Source organism: Artemia sp. Qi Xiang Cuo, chromosome 14, assembly GCF_049724085.1.
Source record: "Artemia sp. Qi Xiang Cuo chromosome 14, ASM4972408v1, whole genome shotgun sequence".
Lineage (NCBI taxonomy): Eukaryota > Metazoa > Arthropoda > Branchiopoda > Anostraca > Artemiidae > Artemia > Artemia sp. Qi Xiang Cuo.
This window is the reverse complement of record NC_142807.1, coordinates 47639730-47656701: the sequence shown is the minus strand read 5'-3', so window position 1 is coordinate 47656701 and position 16972 is coordinate 47639730. Positions and strand designations below refer to the sequence as shown.

The following is a 16972-nucleotide window of genomic DNA, read 5'->3' as shown; positions in this document are numbered from 1 at the left end:
CCAATGGGGGAAAAGAAAAAGTATCCTTGCTTGCAGAGTATATTTCCTAAAACTGTAATTGGAGAGAAGCAATGAAAGTAGTTAAAATTCCATTGGCTAACAACTTGATAAGACATTTGGGAGTAAAGGTGAGTCATTCTGTTGCAGAGAAAAATACCTAATTTCTAATGACTTGGCCAAGTTAAGTTATAGATGACTCTATTAACAATTGAAATGATCTGTCATGTACCATAAGTACCAAAAAGAATTTCACAAAGGTTCACAAAAAGGAAAAGGGACATTTATCTGATAAATAATTGGGTGTCATGCAACCCCCAATAAATCTTAATTTTAAGCACATTGCTTTTCTTTGCATCCTTTCACCTAGCAACGGTGATTCTTATTTTATTTGGTATAAGCCTAGGGTTCCAGCAGTACATAAGGAAACATGCTATGAAAATAATTCTTACTTCATAATATGCAGAATAATCCTAGTTAACGCATTTTGCAGGGGGGAGAACCTTTATCTTCACTTCTTTCACTGTCGTATATTTTTTAAAAACAAAATTCTGGATTTGACTGCTTTTTTCCGTTTTCAAACAATTTTTGTATGTAATTAAACACCATCAGTGCTATCTAATAATTTCTCACAAAACATATCAATGGACAAATACTGATAAATTAGGTTAAGTTAGGTTAGATCTGGTTAGATTAGTTAGATGGCATTTGGGTGTTTGTTTATAAACGATTTTCAAGACTTATAAACGATTTTTAAGACTCGTTTATAAACGTTTATAAACGATTTTCAAGAAACTTTTTTTTCAAAGTCAGATAATCTAAGGCCTAAGTGCAGAGTCTTGAAATTTAGAATAATTATTCTGAAGATTGGCTGATTCTTCGGTAATCCCCCTTCTCTGTTATAAATTTAAAGCCACTTGTCATTCTTCATCGTATGAAATAGTTGTCTCTGAATAATTATTTGATGGATTGGCTAATAACTCATATAGTTGGCAATGATCTACTCTCCAAAATTAGGGTTATGTCTTTGAATAACCATAAATGGAGTTGCAAATGTTACCATAAAACAGAGACAAAATATTAGTAAGAAATATTTATTTATTTATTTAGAAGAATGCAACAACAATGCATTATTGTGCATTTATTTCGGGAGTTAAGGTGGATTAGTTAAGTATTTTATTCATAAATTCCTAGAACTTTCCTTTTTCCATACGGTCTGCCAGAAAATAGTTATTTTCACAAAAATTAGTGGTCTCAAAATACAAAGATCCGTCTCTCCTCCCTATTACTATGGTATTTGGTAGTTCCTGGAAGTTCATCTAGCACTAAAATTCATTCCATAGCTGGAAGTTTTCTGTTCTGTAACTTTTCCAAAAAAAAGTTCCCAAGAATAATTCTTCGCCGTATCCTCTTTAGTGTGATATTTTATTGTTTTTTGACCATTTATTGGGGCAATGTCTTTATTTTTTTTTATTTTATTTTTAGAGAGAGATATATTTATTAAACCAAAGGAAACAGAACAGCAATAACAGCCACTTCACATTTCAATGCACAAATGTCCAAAAAATTTGTTTTTATTTTATTTCGTTGATAAAGTACTAAGCTGATAAAATCATTAGATTAAGATTTCACATATGTGATTGATCACTTCTTACGCAAGAACAAACACGAATTACAACCGGTTTTCGTATCTGCATGTTACTATGATTTGTTTCAGTGGAAGAAATTGTACAACCTAAATAGCTCTAGTATACCAGTACTGAATGTAGGTTAGATGAAGGAGACACTTGCAGTTACTGCGTAGGTACTCTTGACTATTGTGTTATCTGCTATATCAGTTTTTTTAGACTTCGGATAATTAGGATCTCTATATTGACGTTTTTTGTGGGGGGAGGGAGTGGCATGTTAATAACATCTACCTAAAGTAATGGTCATTTCAGAAACTCTTAAGGAGTTTTCTGAAAACTTTTTATATTTTGCAAAATTTGGGTTTTGTCTACTCTGAAAAAGGTATAGTTGCTACACATGTTTACCTACTGCAAATGCAACGCTGAGTTAATTAAACGCCAAGTGCTATTTATTTATTTTCTTTTTGTGTAAATTGAATTGTTCATTTTTAACTATTTCTTTGATTCTTTTTAATGACAAATGAGAGAAGTTTTATAACTCTAATAGCCCCAGTTTAGACGAATTATGGTTATTGGAACTATCTGTTCTTGACAATTAATTTTATCTTCTTATATAGTATGATTTAAAAAAAAAGTTGTCTACCCCTCGAAAGCCAAATTCTATGTGAGACCATCCCTACTATTCCTACTACAAGACGTTTCTTTTATTATTCAAACTACTTTTGTTCTTCTTCTATTTTCAGGGGCAAACTTCTTGCCTTGTGCCGTTTGAATTCAGTAATCGACTTCGTTAAACGTGCTGATAACCAGTTTTACCAGAGCCTTGTTGATGTTCTTCTTCCCAATGTTTTAAGACCGATTCCAGCCTCTTTAACTCAGTGCATCCGGTCTTTTTCAAAAAACCTAGAGGGATGGCTTCTATCTGCCATGATGGACTGTCCAGAAAATATTGTGAGAGTTAAGGTATAAACAGTTCTATTTTTTTAAAAATTATTGTTGCTTTCTTTAGGCGTTTATTGATTTATAAAATGCCGCACCTAGATCAAAGTTTCTCAACCGAGACTTCCCACATCTATGGTTATCCAAAGATTCTGGGGAATAGAGTAAGATAATAGTTACAAAACTATAAGGGGTGATGAAAGAGACATAGTTTACGTTATGTAGGGATGTCTTATGACATGTTGAATACCTAAATAGTTGCGGAAGAATGGAAAAACAGAGGAACTCTATCTTAGATCTTTCAAAGTCAAGGCATTAAATGAGAGTCTCCTGATCTTTCTAAATTCAGCTAAAGCTTTTAACTCCGCTTAGTGAAACCTTTGTCAAAGTTGGAACGTTGATTTTACGACTTGGGTAGTTTTCCAGTCACGTTCATGACTTCAGTTCTAACTCATGAACAAAAACCTACCACTGCTGTTTTGATTTTAGTACTAGAGCACTAGACAAACCTTTCCTGTTTCCTTTGATATATATAAATAATTCGCTTAGAAGTAACTTTGTGTTCCTTTGTATCTTCAGGGCCTATATCTTGAACGTTTTTCCCTATGAGAAACAAGTTAATTGGTGATAAATTTTGTTGCACTTTCCGAATTCATCGCGGTTAGTGATTTCTATGAAATCCTCTTAGGAGGTCGGGTTTTTCTTTGGTTTTATCGTATCCAATTTGAAATACCTTCAACAGTCGTAACTCAAGGGTCTTTAAGTATACATGTACATATTTATAGTTGTATTCATAGAGAAAAATGGCACTTAACTGTGGGCCTACACCATAAGCCCTCTTAAAGAAGTATTTTGTGTTTTTATTTTTGAAAACTAAAAAAATCAATATTTTTATCACAGGAGGCCCAATGGTATCAGGTATTATATCACGATTTTACAGTTATATCATATTTATATATCGTATCGCATTTATAATATAGGCTTACCAATTTTCCTGTTAATAATTTTTTTAATAACTGAATATAATGTTTATTTTATATTAGTAATAATACAAAGTTTGCGTCTGCCAAAGACAAGGCAGAAAACAAATAAAGCTATATGGTCCTGCTCTTTTAAAATTGATTTAATCTTATTAGGTGTTCGCATTGTTTTAGGACATGAATATCTCAATTGCGCCCTAGGGAGACTACAACCCTTTCAGACGGAGCATAGAGTAAGAAAAAGGGGGTGAGAGGTGGCTTCTGAAGATAATAACACGGTCTGAAAGTTTTATTTTTGTCTCTTGTTGAAACTTTCTAACACCTTTGAATATTTGAAGTCAAGGATTCAAAACTATATATATATTATGTTATTGTAATGTCCGAAATCTGGTTAATGTCGACATTCAATGGTGAATGTCCGAAATTCCTTTTTTTCTGTTTGGATTCAATTAGCTTCCAAGGAGAAAAAATCGAAGGAGAAAAAAAAAAGGTATTTCGGACATTCACCGGTGAATGTCGACATTCACCAATCTTGGACATTCGCGGTAACATATACAGCATATTCAAATGATGTTTTTACTGCTTTCATTTTCTGCTTTAAATCTTATTTTTCAAGCTGTCTTTTGTTTCGTAGGTCGCTGCTGTCAATGCTTTGTCCCAAACTTTGCGACGGTACACATCATTAAACCATTTGGCCCAGGCAGCTCGCGCCGTCCTTCACAATGAATCACAGATTAACCAAATGCTTTCGGACCTTAATCGGGTTGATTTTCACAATATCCAAGAACAAGTATGTATTTTCTTCTTCTTTTTAAAATTTTTAAATGAGAGGATTTTTCTAGAAGATATGAGTGACGAAGGATTCCACCAGACTCCTCTGAGGGTGGATGGCTAGCCTTTAGGTGGACTACTGTAGAAGATATGAGTGACGAGGAGCTTCACCAGACTTCTCTGAGGGTAGTTAGGTTGCCTCTTGATGAACACCTTTAGTTGATGGTATGGATCTTGGTCACTTGTAACAGCTCTTTTAACTTACAACTGCAACATTAGAAAAAATTCTTAGCAGAAACTAAGTTCTATTTCTATCCATATCCATTTATACGCAAAGTTATTCCGATTTATTTTCTATTGGATTTATTCGCAAAAAGATGGCGCTTCTTTTCGCATTAAAAAAAAACTATATTTAACCTACAGTCCCACTGCGACCGAATGAATCTAATCAAAACCCACGTATTTTGCACAAAATTGACAACGTTGGTGTGAACTATTAATATGTCTTCCTGTGAATGAACACGACAACACTCGTGCCAATTAATTCAGCTTAGAGTTGGTGCAAGGAATCGGCAAATACTAATTCCCTCTAAGGGTTTGTGGTTCTTCGAATTGTTTGCCTGCATCTAATGTAACTGCCAAATATATCCAGGTATTTTAGACAAAACATTTTTGAGTCAAGATTATGTTGAATAAGAACTGAGTATTTAATTTCTCCAAATTTCTGGTGTCTTATTGTCTGTTGTAATGTTTTACTTTTCGTGTTTATTTGATATTTTTTTGCAAGAATTTTTGCTTACTTTGAAGTTGTCACGTAATAATAATTAAGAAGGTTGTTGAAGTAGCGAAGATACAGACGTACAAAAAAGTAACTAATAATAAGGTAATTTTGGCATTGGTGGCAGGGTTTCATTTTTTTTCAGACGGGGACAATGCTCATTAATTTGAATTTAATAGAATTCCAATGTAGATTTTGCTTCTTCTGGGCTATTTTATGGATGTTCTGTCCCTCAGACAGCCTATTTTAGGGTGATTTTGACCTCGCAGCCCCTCCTCCCTGATATTTGTGTTAAAAGCACAATTAGCATTAAGCTAATGGAGTTGACAAATTGTCTCAAGTGAACAGAAAAAATCAACTTATTATTAATGTAATTCTTGGAGATTGATAAATGGCGATGTTTAAATCGCAAAAAGTACCATAACATTTTGTTTACTATAGGCCTGTTCCACTTACATACCAGACTCTTCAAACAAGATTCAGAATTATCCGTGGAACAAAAAAGTTTATGAAACTGGATTGGCCGGATTGTTAACTGTATAACAGCGATATTCATAAACTCGCAATCCAAACCCACAAATCACCCAAAGCCACAATCTTGCTTCCAGCAAGTGTCACAATCTTTTCGGTCTGCGTTGATATGTTGATCTTTTTACGCTTTAGAAAGGTTAATGAGATTGACGATATAACGGCAACAATCAGGTTTTATTGTCAAATACAAAATAACCTTATTAAATGGACTATTTTAAATTATATTTATTGTATAAATCAAGAAATGCTATGGTTTTAAAGCACTTATAAAATATTTTGCTATCAGGGAGAGGGCTTGAAGATAATTTTTTTCTTTGTCAGTGATGCATATAAACGAACAGCTATTTGTTATAAATGCTCTGCATGCTATTGTTTGAAATTTGTTATATGTATCTTATATTGGTGAAATATATGTGACAAGCTGTACCCTATGAGAAACTTTGAAGGCATTGGGAAGAAAGCTATGGAATAGCTTTCCACTATGATACAGAGTCTTAGTGGTAAAAAAAAGAGTCATTTGGATTAGTTTGTTGCCAGGAGCTATGCTGCATCCAGCCAAGTTTTGGAAGTTATAGCCTTCTCTTTGAAGTATAAGCCACCTTAAGCCAAATCTATTGTTTTCCATAAGAAAACATAAAAAGAGTACCCCTGGACTTTTCTTAGAAAGGCATAAGCCTAGATTTCGGGCTAAAAGACACATCTTTTTTCGTACAAGAGAAGTAATCAAATTTAAGCTCATTTAATGATTACAGAAACTATGCTGATGCAAGCTATTAATGCAAAACTTTTTGTTTAGTGTTATGTTCAGTTCTTTAATTGCTGACTACGGATTTTCTCATCTAGCACCCAGGACCTGAGATCCAAAGCATTATTCAAGCGGATAAGGCAAAAGATATCCTTACCTTTTCCTTAGCCTTCACAAAAGCGGAGGCAAAAGATATCCTTACCTTTTCCTTAGCCTTCACAAAAGCGGAGGCAAAAGATATCCTTACCTTTTCCTTAGCCTTCACAAAAGTCAACAATTGCACAAAAGTGACAAAACTTTGCATTTGAAGCACATAATTTGCAATTTTTGACGTTTCTTTTGTAAAAAAAAAAAGCTTACTAGGGTATTACAATGAGCAACATAATTGCTCGGTAGTACTTAGGACGCTTTTTTGTAACACAAGCCCTCTAGGGGGCTGGGGTTCAGTGTCCTGGCCCAAACCCCTTGGATATGCCCCCCTGTACACAGTCTGTACATGTATGTAGTATAAGAATAAGGTTTAAAGTTTGCAAATCCTGAGAAGAGAATTTGAAGTATCTATTATCACCCTGGTACTGAAACCACACCAAGATTGTATTCCTTTTTTTTCAGCTAGTGTGCATTTTTGCCCAAAATTGGACCCTTTATTGCCCATATTCTTAAAATTAAGGAATTGTTCTTTGATATTCAGATATCAGATTTTAGATTCCTATGAATCCTAATAGGTTAAATAGGGACCAAAACATTTATTTGGCAATACCGTCTGCTATCTCTGTTCTATAGCACAATATTCTATTTTAGGCATTCTGGGTAGGGGTCAAAACGTTTATTTGGCAATATCGTCTGCTATCTCTGTTCTATTGCACTATATTCCATTTTTAGGCATCCTGGGTAAGGGTCAAAATGTTTATTTGACAATATCGTCTGCTATCTCTGTTCTTAGCACTATATTCCACTTTTAGGCATCCTGGGTAGGGGTCAAAACGTTTGTTTGGCAATACCGTCTGCTATCTCTGTTCTATAGCACTATATTCTATTTTTAGGCATTCTGGGTAGGGGTCAAAAAGTTTATTTGGCAATATCGTCTGCTATCTCTGTTCTATAGCACTATATTCCATTTTAGGCATCCTGGGTTTGTCAGTGCAGTCCTACGCTAGTCAATTCACTGGAGGCCGATTTCAAACTTACTCTTCAAAATCAGATAACATTGGAACAATGGGCCTCTTGGCTAGATGGGGTTGTCAATCGAGTCCTCGAAAATCATGTTGGAAAGCCAGATTTCCAAAAGGCTGCAAGACAATTTATTTTACATTGGTCCTTTTACAGGTTTGTCTCGTTTTAAATATTTTTGAAGTATTTTATATTCCTAATTAGTTGCAATGCTATGGAGTTGGCGTCTGGTTAGTCAGTGAAAAAATTCAGCAATTGTAAAATATCTTATTGATGTTTTTTTATGTTTCTACTTTTGTTTCTTGTTTCTTTCAAACAAATATAGTTAAAACTCAACTCCATTTGCCGTTATAAACACTGTTTTTGTAATTTTTCTGACTAAACTACGTAGAAAATTAAGTTTACTTAGTAGGCCCATTGATATTTCTAGTACATAATATCACCGTGCTCTAACCAAAAGATTATATATTTTTCTTTTTTTTTTTCATAGATTTATAGTAGAACAATAAGTACATCAATAAGAAAAACTTTTCTTGGGTCATTAAGGTTTCAGCGAGCGGTATTTGCTTAACGAAGTGGTGTGGGTCTTCCGGTTTTAGTCTGAAAGACGGGGAAGTATTGCTTTCGAGTGCTGCTTCGAGTGCGACCTTATCTTTGAAATAGTAAAATTATATTTTCAGCCCAGTCGTTACCGTTCTTTTGTACCTCATTAAGTAAATATACCTATTACTGAGCAGCTTTTTTTTATCGCATATCGTAACATGGAACACCTTTTAGGGATTTAGATGTGCGTCAATTCTTTTTGGTAAGATAAATTCTAAATAGGAACGTCAATTTTAATTTTTGATAGTTACTTTTAATTATTAATGCCTAGGACTTAAAGCTTGCACGGACAAAGAATAACCTGTTTAGTTTTCTTATCGGATGATAAAAAAAGAAAATAAATAATATATGGTTAGTGTTTGTCGGTTGTAGAAGCTGATAGGAAGCTGTAAATCCTGTCTTATATAATATTTAATTTGTATTTCTATTTAATTTCTAATATTTCTAATTTCTTGGGTCCCATTATCTTGGCTTTAGATTACTGAATTTTGAAATATGCTTCTCAAAATGGTTCCAAAGGGAAATAGTTTCCTGACGGGCCCCGAGAACTAACTTAAAAACACACACACACACTCACACACACAGAAAATAAAGTCCTCTATTAATTCTTTTCCAATAGAAAACGGAAACAATAAAATGGATAAGTGCTCTGTGCTGTTTCAAAAGGCAATTAGCAAATCAAATGTTTAAGAATCTTTGTATTAAAGCAATGTTTACTTTACTGTTTTTAGTTTTTCTTATCTTGTGGATAATTTGGCTGATTCTCGTTTTGTTGTCTTTTCTCTTTTTTGTTTTTCGATGTTTCGATCATAATGGCAGACATTTACCTAAATTTTTGGTTACTTTTAACTTGTTTTTTTTCCGCAATCATCAGTTCTATATTAAAGTAATATTATTTGTAAAAGCCCATAAGATACATGTCAGAGCTTGGGGTTTAGGGAACTTTTAGCGGTTTTTCACTGAATCAAAGTTAAATCTTTTGTTTTACATTCGCAATTTTACGTTTTTACGCGTTTTCTCCTTTTTATTGCAACGTTCGCAGTGCCAGTAATAGCGCTGATATGCCGCTATTCTTTGCAATTATCATTAGTTGAAAGATAATTACCCAGTTACGTGGGGAGCTAGCCCAATATATTAATACATTAATATATTGATACCAATACAATATATTAATACATTATTAGAGGCGTGGTTCTGTCAGTAGGTTACAGTGCTGGACTTCAAATTAGACTATCATGCGATCGATTCCAGCTTGGATTCTTTTTTCGACCATGGGTTGTCCTTTATTATGATTACTTTTATAATTATATATAAGATAAATTATATATAATTATAATAATTATAGATAATTATATGTGAGATAAATTATCAGGCGAGTATGTTGCTTCGTTAGACTGTCAATGAACTTAGAACTCCAGCAAAAGCAGTGAAAATCCTTGAGGACTGGAGGTCCACATACCAGAGGTTATCCAAGTAAATATAGCTTATGATCAAAGATTGTAATAGTAAATGTTATACTAAGGTTCCTAATTAAGTCTATTCTGTAATTTAGACTAAGTTAATATTAAATCAAGCAATATTAAGTAATGTAACGCTAGACTAAGTCCATCTAAGAAAATATGCATGCAAAATGTGCGATATGCATTTAGATGACTATCTGTTTTACTTACCGTTTTATTTATTCATTTTACTTTATTTGTTCTGGTTTGTTGTCGAGCTGGCCTTTATTGATGTAACTTGTACGATTTCATATGATTCTATTTTCGTTATCTGAATTAGCAAATTTTTATCTTTCTTGTTAATACAATAATTGATTGGAACCCCAACACTAGGGGGGGAGTATTATAACCGCCACAAGAAAGAAAATTAATGTTTCTTTAATTACACGAAAACCACTCTATTTGGAGATGGATTTTGGAAAAATGTTCTTTCAATTATAGGCGAACTCCAAGCTTTGAAATTAAGTCCCTGGTATCGTCCTATTTTATATTGTATATAAGATGGTCAGGACCAATCTTCGCCAATTTATAGACTACCAACGACACGTATGTTATGGTTTTCTAATTGCTTATATACATCCTACAGCTTACCCCAACTGCTTAAATAAAGCACATAATAACCGGAATAATTTTTAGTCCTTTAAATTATATCCTAAATCGTGATCCGTATGATTATCCTGAAAATATGGAAATCCTAAAATCCAGGACTTTGCTGATCCCTGGAACTCCTGATAAAGCAGTTTCAACTCGCACTATAATTATAATTGATTAATGTCAATTAGGGATTAATTTTAATTTATTGTAATGATGTTGTATTCTTCTTGCTGCTCAACTTTCACACATTATAAAGAAAAGTGTTTGCTTACAGTTCAATGGTAATAAGGGATTTAACGCTCCGAAGTGCAGCGAGCTTTGGTTCCTTTCACCTCATCAGACTTCTATTTGACGAATATATGTACTTTCTTGTTGAACACAAAGTAGCCCATGAAAGAAATGAAACCACTGTTGCTATTATGGGAGAGGTAAGTCATTTTAAATGTCATGCTTAACTTGCCTCTAAAAACTCAGGCAGTGTTAAGTTCAGTGAAACCAAGAAACTGCTCTATTTTACTTTTATAAAGCATTAGCTTTTTGCACCTCCAAAGAAATTTCCAAACCCTTGAATGTACGAAACCCCAGACTTTGTCGTATTTCCTCAAGGGCTATCAAGAATAAAAGCTTTTGAGGGATGTGGTGCTTCTGGAACCTTAAATGAAGAAATGGGATGTAAAGATATCAAATATACAGAAAAAATTCAAATATCCATGCTGCTGTGCTTAGCGTAAAAAGTCCTTGAATTGTTGATTTTTTTTTTTTTTTCAACATGAATTTTTAACATGAGCCTTTCCGCAGTATATGTTCAGTTTAAATTAGCAAGGAATGCTTTTGTTTCATGGTATATGTATAAATAAAGACAACATTTATAACTAACACATAAGATGTGTCTGTTTCGTTAAGTTCTTTGTTGGGAAGTCACTTAAATGGGGTATGTCTTTTTCGATAACCCGAAAACACCGTGCCGTTACTGAGACTATATGTAATCTATTTTGTTTTAGTGTTTTAAACCTTTTTTGGAAGTACCTCTGTTTTGGTTTTACTTTAAAGTCATTTCTAAGTGAGGTTGGGTTCTATAACAGATCCAGGGTAGACATTCGTCTCAATGTTTCAGATTTCCTAAAATCTGAGATCACAAATGATTGAGTCAAAATTTCGTACGCCAAGCACAACTGTACTGCCCGCATTGGAGTTCCTATGTAACGAACTATGTAACGAAAATATATATAACAGATCAGGTGGATAAAAAGTTGATTGAAAACCAGACATTAATCTTAATTACTACTACTACTAGTCACTCACCCCAGCACCAAGCCGCCTGAGGCCAACACAGCCACGCACGCTCCTCCTCCATGCTAATCTATTCAATGCCTCCCTCTTTACACCCTCAAAGGAAGTTCTCATTTCCCTTAAATCTTTCTTTGCGACATCCTCCCACTCCAACTGTTGACGATCTGCTTTCCGGTTAGCCCTAGATTGTTGGTCGAAAAGTACAATCTCGTCATCCTTCATCTGTGGAACGTGCCCTAGCCATCTCAACCTTTCTCTTATATAGTCCATGAAAGTTGGATTGAACCACACTTATCACACAGCCTATAGTTTGAAATACAGTGAGTCAGGCGGGTACCCAAAACGATCCGTAGGCACTTTCTCTGGAAAACATCTAGCAAATCTACATCAATTTTTTGGAGTGCACATGCTCCAGAACCATATTTGATGGGAACAATAGGCTACAGCTTTATTATCAAGCTGCCTGAAGTCAACACAGCTATTTATGCTCCTCCCCCACCCGAGTCTATCCAGAGCTTCCCTCTTTACTTCCTCCTGTGAAGCTTCTATTTTCTCTAATGCATTCCAGAATAGTTGCTTCTAACCCAACCTAGAACTTCCTTTTTCTTTACGGTATGTGATATATTGCCAATAAAGCACGATTTTTTGTAATCTGTCAATTTTCATCCGGAAAATATAACCTCATCACCATAGCATTTCTTTCGTTATAGCTTAGAAAGTGGGGTCTGAGTGGTGTTTATTGCAGCCCTGTTTGTTTGATATACGGTCATTCATTCGAGTATCTAAACTATCATTAGACAGTTCCTCTTAAAAATTTTAAAACATTTATCTTAACCCTTTGAAATGTCCATGTATCAAACTTGTACTCGGCCATTACAATTCCCACGGCTGCAAGTATCCTAGTCTTAATTCGAAGACTTGTTTTCTTACACTTCTACAGTTTGTTTTTTTCAACCACGTGCCTATCCTACTTTTTATATCTTCAATTCATCCGCCATCTTTATCGATAATGCTACCTAGGCTAGTGAATCCAAACAAAAATAACACGAAAACTGTGAAGTGCTTTTAATTACTTTGTCAGTTTCTTGGCTACAACTACTTCAAGAACCGCCACTCCTTGAGGGAGAAGGCCTTGCCTTGAGGCAAATTTGAATCAAAATACCCAGGGTTTTCAGACGCGGCTTCGTCCATTGCCCTAGCACTTTTTTTATGTGTATAAAAATCAATGATACGAAAATGCGGTAAATAATATATATATAAATCTACAAAACTATTTGTATATGGATAAAATGACTGTTGATAGACAAAAAGTAACCTTTAAATGACAAAAGTTAAATTTTTGGTATTAATATTACGGTGGAATTATCTAAATTGAATAGAAGGGCACTGATTTTATAGGTTCAAAGCTAAATACTCCTCGCGCTTACCCCTATTACCCCCCCCCCCCCATCGAGAAATATAAACGGGATGAAGGCATTTGGGCGGAGACTATATCGGCCCCAAAAACAGGTTTTACAGTCCATGTTAAAACTAGTTGTAACAAGTAGTTGATAATGTCTGGAATATTGTTATGAATAACAAAAATATTAAAAGCAAGGGTTTTTTGTACGCTTTATCTCTGAATGTTCTCAGAAGCTAGTCATTACAAAAAAAAATAATAATAAATAAATAAATAAGACTAGACAAATTTTCTTGGCAAGAGGGTTTTCTCAATCGGGTTCTCGAAAATCATTTTGGAAAGCCAGATTTTCAAAAGGCTGCGAGACAATTAATTTTTGACTCAGTTTTCGACTAATTTTACTGATTTTTACCTAGGTTTTACTAATTTTCGACTTATTTTCGACTCGGTCAAAAAATTTTTTTTGGGGGGGGTCAAACCGGGTAACCCCCCCCCCTCTCCTCCTGGAGTTACCCCTCCGGGTAAACCCCCCCCCCATTTTACATTGGTCCTTTTAAAGGTTTGTCTGAATTTGAATATTTTTCTGAAACATAAAATAGAAACAATGTTAGGGAGTGGTTTGTGATAAGTCAGTGAAAAGCTCTGGCAGTAGTAACCCTCTCAGTCTAACAGATATGCTATTAAACAAACACAACTTAAAAACAATAGGGAAATTTTTTTCCAAAAACAATAGGAAAAATTTTTCAAAGACAGTGCAATTTAAATCGGTGAATATTTCGGCCCTATGTCCAAGGGCCGTCTTCAGCACAACATTAAAGAAAAAATATATATATATATATAAACAACTTACATTAAAATACGAAGTTTAAAACTAAAAATGCTCTTAAAAACTTTTAAAACAGCCCCAGTATCGTTCCTTCAAAAAAGTTCAACCAGGACTGATTAATAAAATGATGAGAGAGCATGAATTCATTCAAACGAAATAAAATGAAATTATTAACTGCAAGTTTTCAAAGCTAATCTTGCTTTTTTAGCAGCTAGTCTTAAAGGCCTTTTTGTAACGGGTTCAATACTATTGTCAATTTTTTTAATAAAATATTTTGTTAGATCATTTTTAATTGAATTTGAGTATAAAGAATTCAGTGAATATTCTCCTAAGTCCCTATTTAAGGAAATATTTTTATTTATTTAGAGCCTAATTTCGATTGATTCCCGGACCACCTGTTTTATCCCCAAATCACTACTAATGAGAGAAGATTTTTCAAAAAGTATTGTGTGGCTGGGATTATCAAATATATGGCTAGCTAAAGCAGAATCAAAGGAGTTATTAGAACTATTTGCAATTAACACTTAGACTATTTCTTCTTTATGCTGGTATATCCGTTTTTCTAGATTCTGATGAGTTTTGCCAACGTAGTAATTGCCACAATCGCATGGTATTTGATAAACCCTTCTTTGGTGAGTAACTGGGGTTTTATCTTTACCGGAGTTTAAAAAACTTATGATTTTAAAATTATTAGTGAAAACTAAATACAGATTGTTTTTTGTGAAAATATTTTTTATTTTAATTGTGATTCTTGGGATGTACGAAAGACAGATTATATTAGAGGGTTTTTCCGGAGCCTCACATTGTGAAATATCGTTGATTTTACGAAAATGTCTTTTTAGTCTGCGGTAAATTGTATTATTGATAAAAGGAATGAGGTATCCATTACCAAAAAAAATATCTGTGATAAGATTTATTTCTGCTTTTATGTGTGAATCGGAGCAAATGTTAAGGTCACGATCAATGAGAGACGTTACAACAGCTCTTTTAACTTGTGGGGGGTGATTTGAATTAAAATGAAGATATCTGTTGTTTTGTGTTGGTTTTCTATAGATAGCGAAGTCAAAATTATTAGTATTACGGATAATTAGCACATCTTAAAAATGGTAGTTTATTTTCAAATTCAATTTCTAGGGTAAACTGCAAATTTCTATCATAAGTATTAAGATGATCTAGGAAACCCCGAAGTTCAATTTCCCCATAATTCCAAAGTAAAATTACGTCATCCATGTAACGACCCCAATATACATGTTTTAAAAAATAAAAATTTAATGCCCAATTTTCAAGGTTCTCAACATAAATATTAGCCAGTAGGCCGGATAGAGCTGCTCCCATTGGTAACCTATTTATTTGTTGATAAAAAGAATCACGAAACTGAAAATACATTGAAAACTTATTACAGATTTTAACAAGATTAAATAAAACTTCACCATCAATCCCTGTCGCTGAGTCTTCGATGAAGTGATAATTTTCTTCTATTTTCGTTTTTAATAATTGCTCAGAAGTAGCCACATCTATATTCGTGTACATGGAAACAATATCAAAACTACTAACTATTGTGTTTTCTGAAATACTTGTGTTATTACGTTTTTTAACCAAATCTGCCAAATTACTAATGTAGGAATTTTGTGAATACAGTAGAGGTTTGAAAGCTGTGCAAAGCCATTTTCCAATATTGGAAGCGGGGGTTGTAATACGTGCTACGATAGGTCTTAAGGGGATAACATGCTAATGCAGTTTTGGTAAGCTGCAAAATTTTGGACAGAAACTACCACTGGGGTAAAATTTGTTGTATAATTTTGGTGTAATTTTACCATTCTGTTTTATCTGTTTGAATTCATTTATAATATTATCAATAAATTGATGAATAGGATCATGAGTGATTAACTAATGTGTACCTCTGTCTTTTAAAAGTGAAACGATTTTGTTATCATTTTCTGTCGTATCCATGACAACAAGTGAGTTGCTTTTGTCTGCTTTGGTTATTATAATAGATGGGTCTTTGCGGAGGTTAGATAATATTTTTATTTCGTGCAAATTTTTTTGTGTGAAAGTGGTAGGAGACTTAGCCTTTTTTTGGCTATTATAAAGGGTATTTACGAGACAAGACCTAACTTCATCAGGGTTAGAGAGAGATGGGCAGTATTTATTCAAAGCGGACTCAAAAGACGAGATTATATCTATCACTGGAACTTGTTGTGGTAGAAAAGATAATTTTGGACCTTTTTCCAGCGTTTTGATATCCTGGGTTTCAATAGTTCTAGAAGAGAGGTTAACCATACCAGGTCCAGTAGTGAATCTTGGAGAATAAATACTGTTTCTCATCAAAGATTCCTCTCAATCTTTCTAATATTGTATAAAGTCGTTCCTTTTGGCAAGTGAACATCATGGATAAACAATTTCTTTACAATCTAATAACCGGGTAAAAATCAACAGTGGACAACTTTTAAAACATAACATTTTCGATAGATTTTCTGTTTGCAGAAATGATATGTCTTTTTTTCTTTTTGTCATTAATAATATGGACTAAGTTTTTTAATTGTAGTGTATGAGCAAATTTCCCTTCTTTCCTTGTATTTAGATGTAGTTTATATCTTAAAGACTTTGGAATAAGATTTTCGTTTCTGCAGAATTCTAAAAAAATTTGTTGATTAACAATATTTGCATGTTTTTTACCTAAACTAATAAAATAAAAAATATCATAGGTAAACTGCTCCCCATAAGCCAGACGCAAATATTGACGAAGACCACACTGCCTTTCCATATCAAACAAACACAACTTAAAAACAATAGGGAAATAACCCTATTATCTTAAAAATCTATTATAATAACCAAAGCAGACAAAAGCAACTCACTTGTAGTCATGGATACGACAAACTATGACAACAAAATCTTTTCACTTTTAAAAGACACAAGTACATCTAAACCGATCACTCATGATCCTACTGATCAATTTACTAATAATATTATACATGAATAAAAACAGCTAAAACAGAATGGTAAAATCACACCACAATTATACAACAAATTTTACCCCCGTGGTAGTTTCTGTCCAATATTTTACGGCTTACCAAAACTGCATAGACAAGGTATTCCCCTAAGAACTATCGTAGCATGTACTAAAGCCCCCGCTTCCAATATTGGAAAATGACTTTGCACAGCTTTCAAACCTCTACTGTATTCACAAAATTTCTACATTAGTAATTCGGCAGATTTGGTTAA

General features: G+C 33.7%; 1 protein-coding gene across 4 annotated transcripts in view; it reads left to right on the top strand.

Annotated features, from left to right (window-relative positions):
• Positions 1-16972, top strand: part of LOC148944547 (DNA-binding protein RFX2-like) — a 193090-nt gene that overhangs the window by 168031 nt on the left and 8087 nt on the right. For all 4 annotated transcript variants that reach the window (XM_089100803.1, XM_089100800.1, XM_089100801.1 and 1 more), the window contains 4 exons: positions 2369-2588; positions 4179-4334; positions 7493-7695; positions 10510-10663. In XM_089100803.1, the coding sequence (XP_088956929.1) occupies positions 2369-2588; positions 4179-4334; positions 7493-7695; positions 10510-10663 (733 nt within the window). The remainder of the gene's footprint in view (positions 1-2368; positions 2589-4178; positions 4335-7492; positions 7696-10509; positions 10664-16972) is intronic.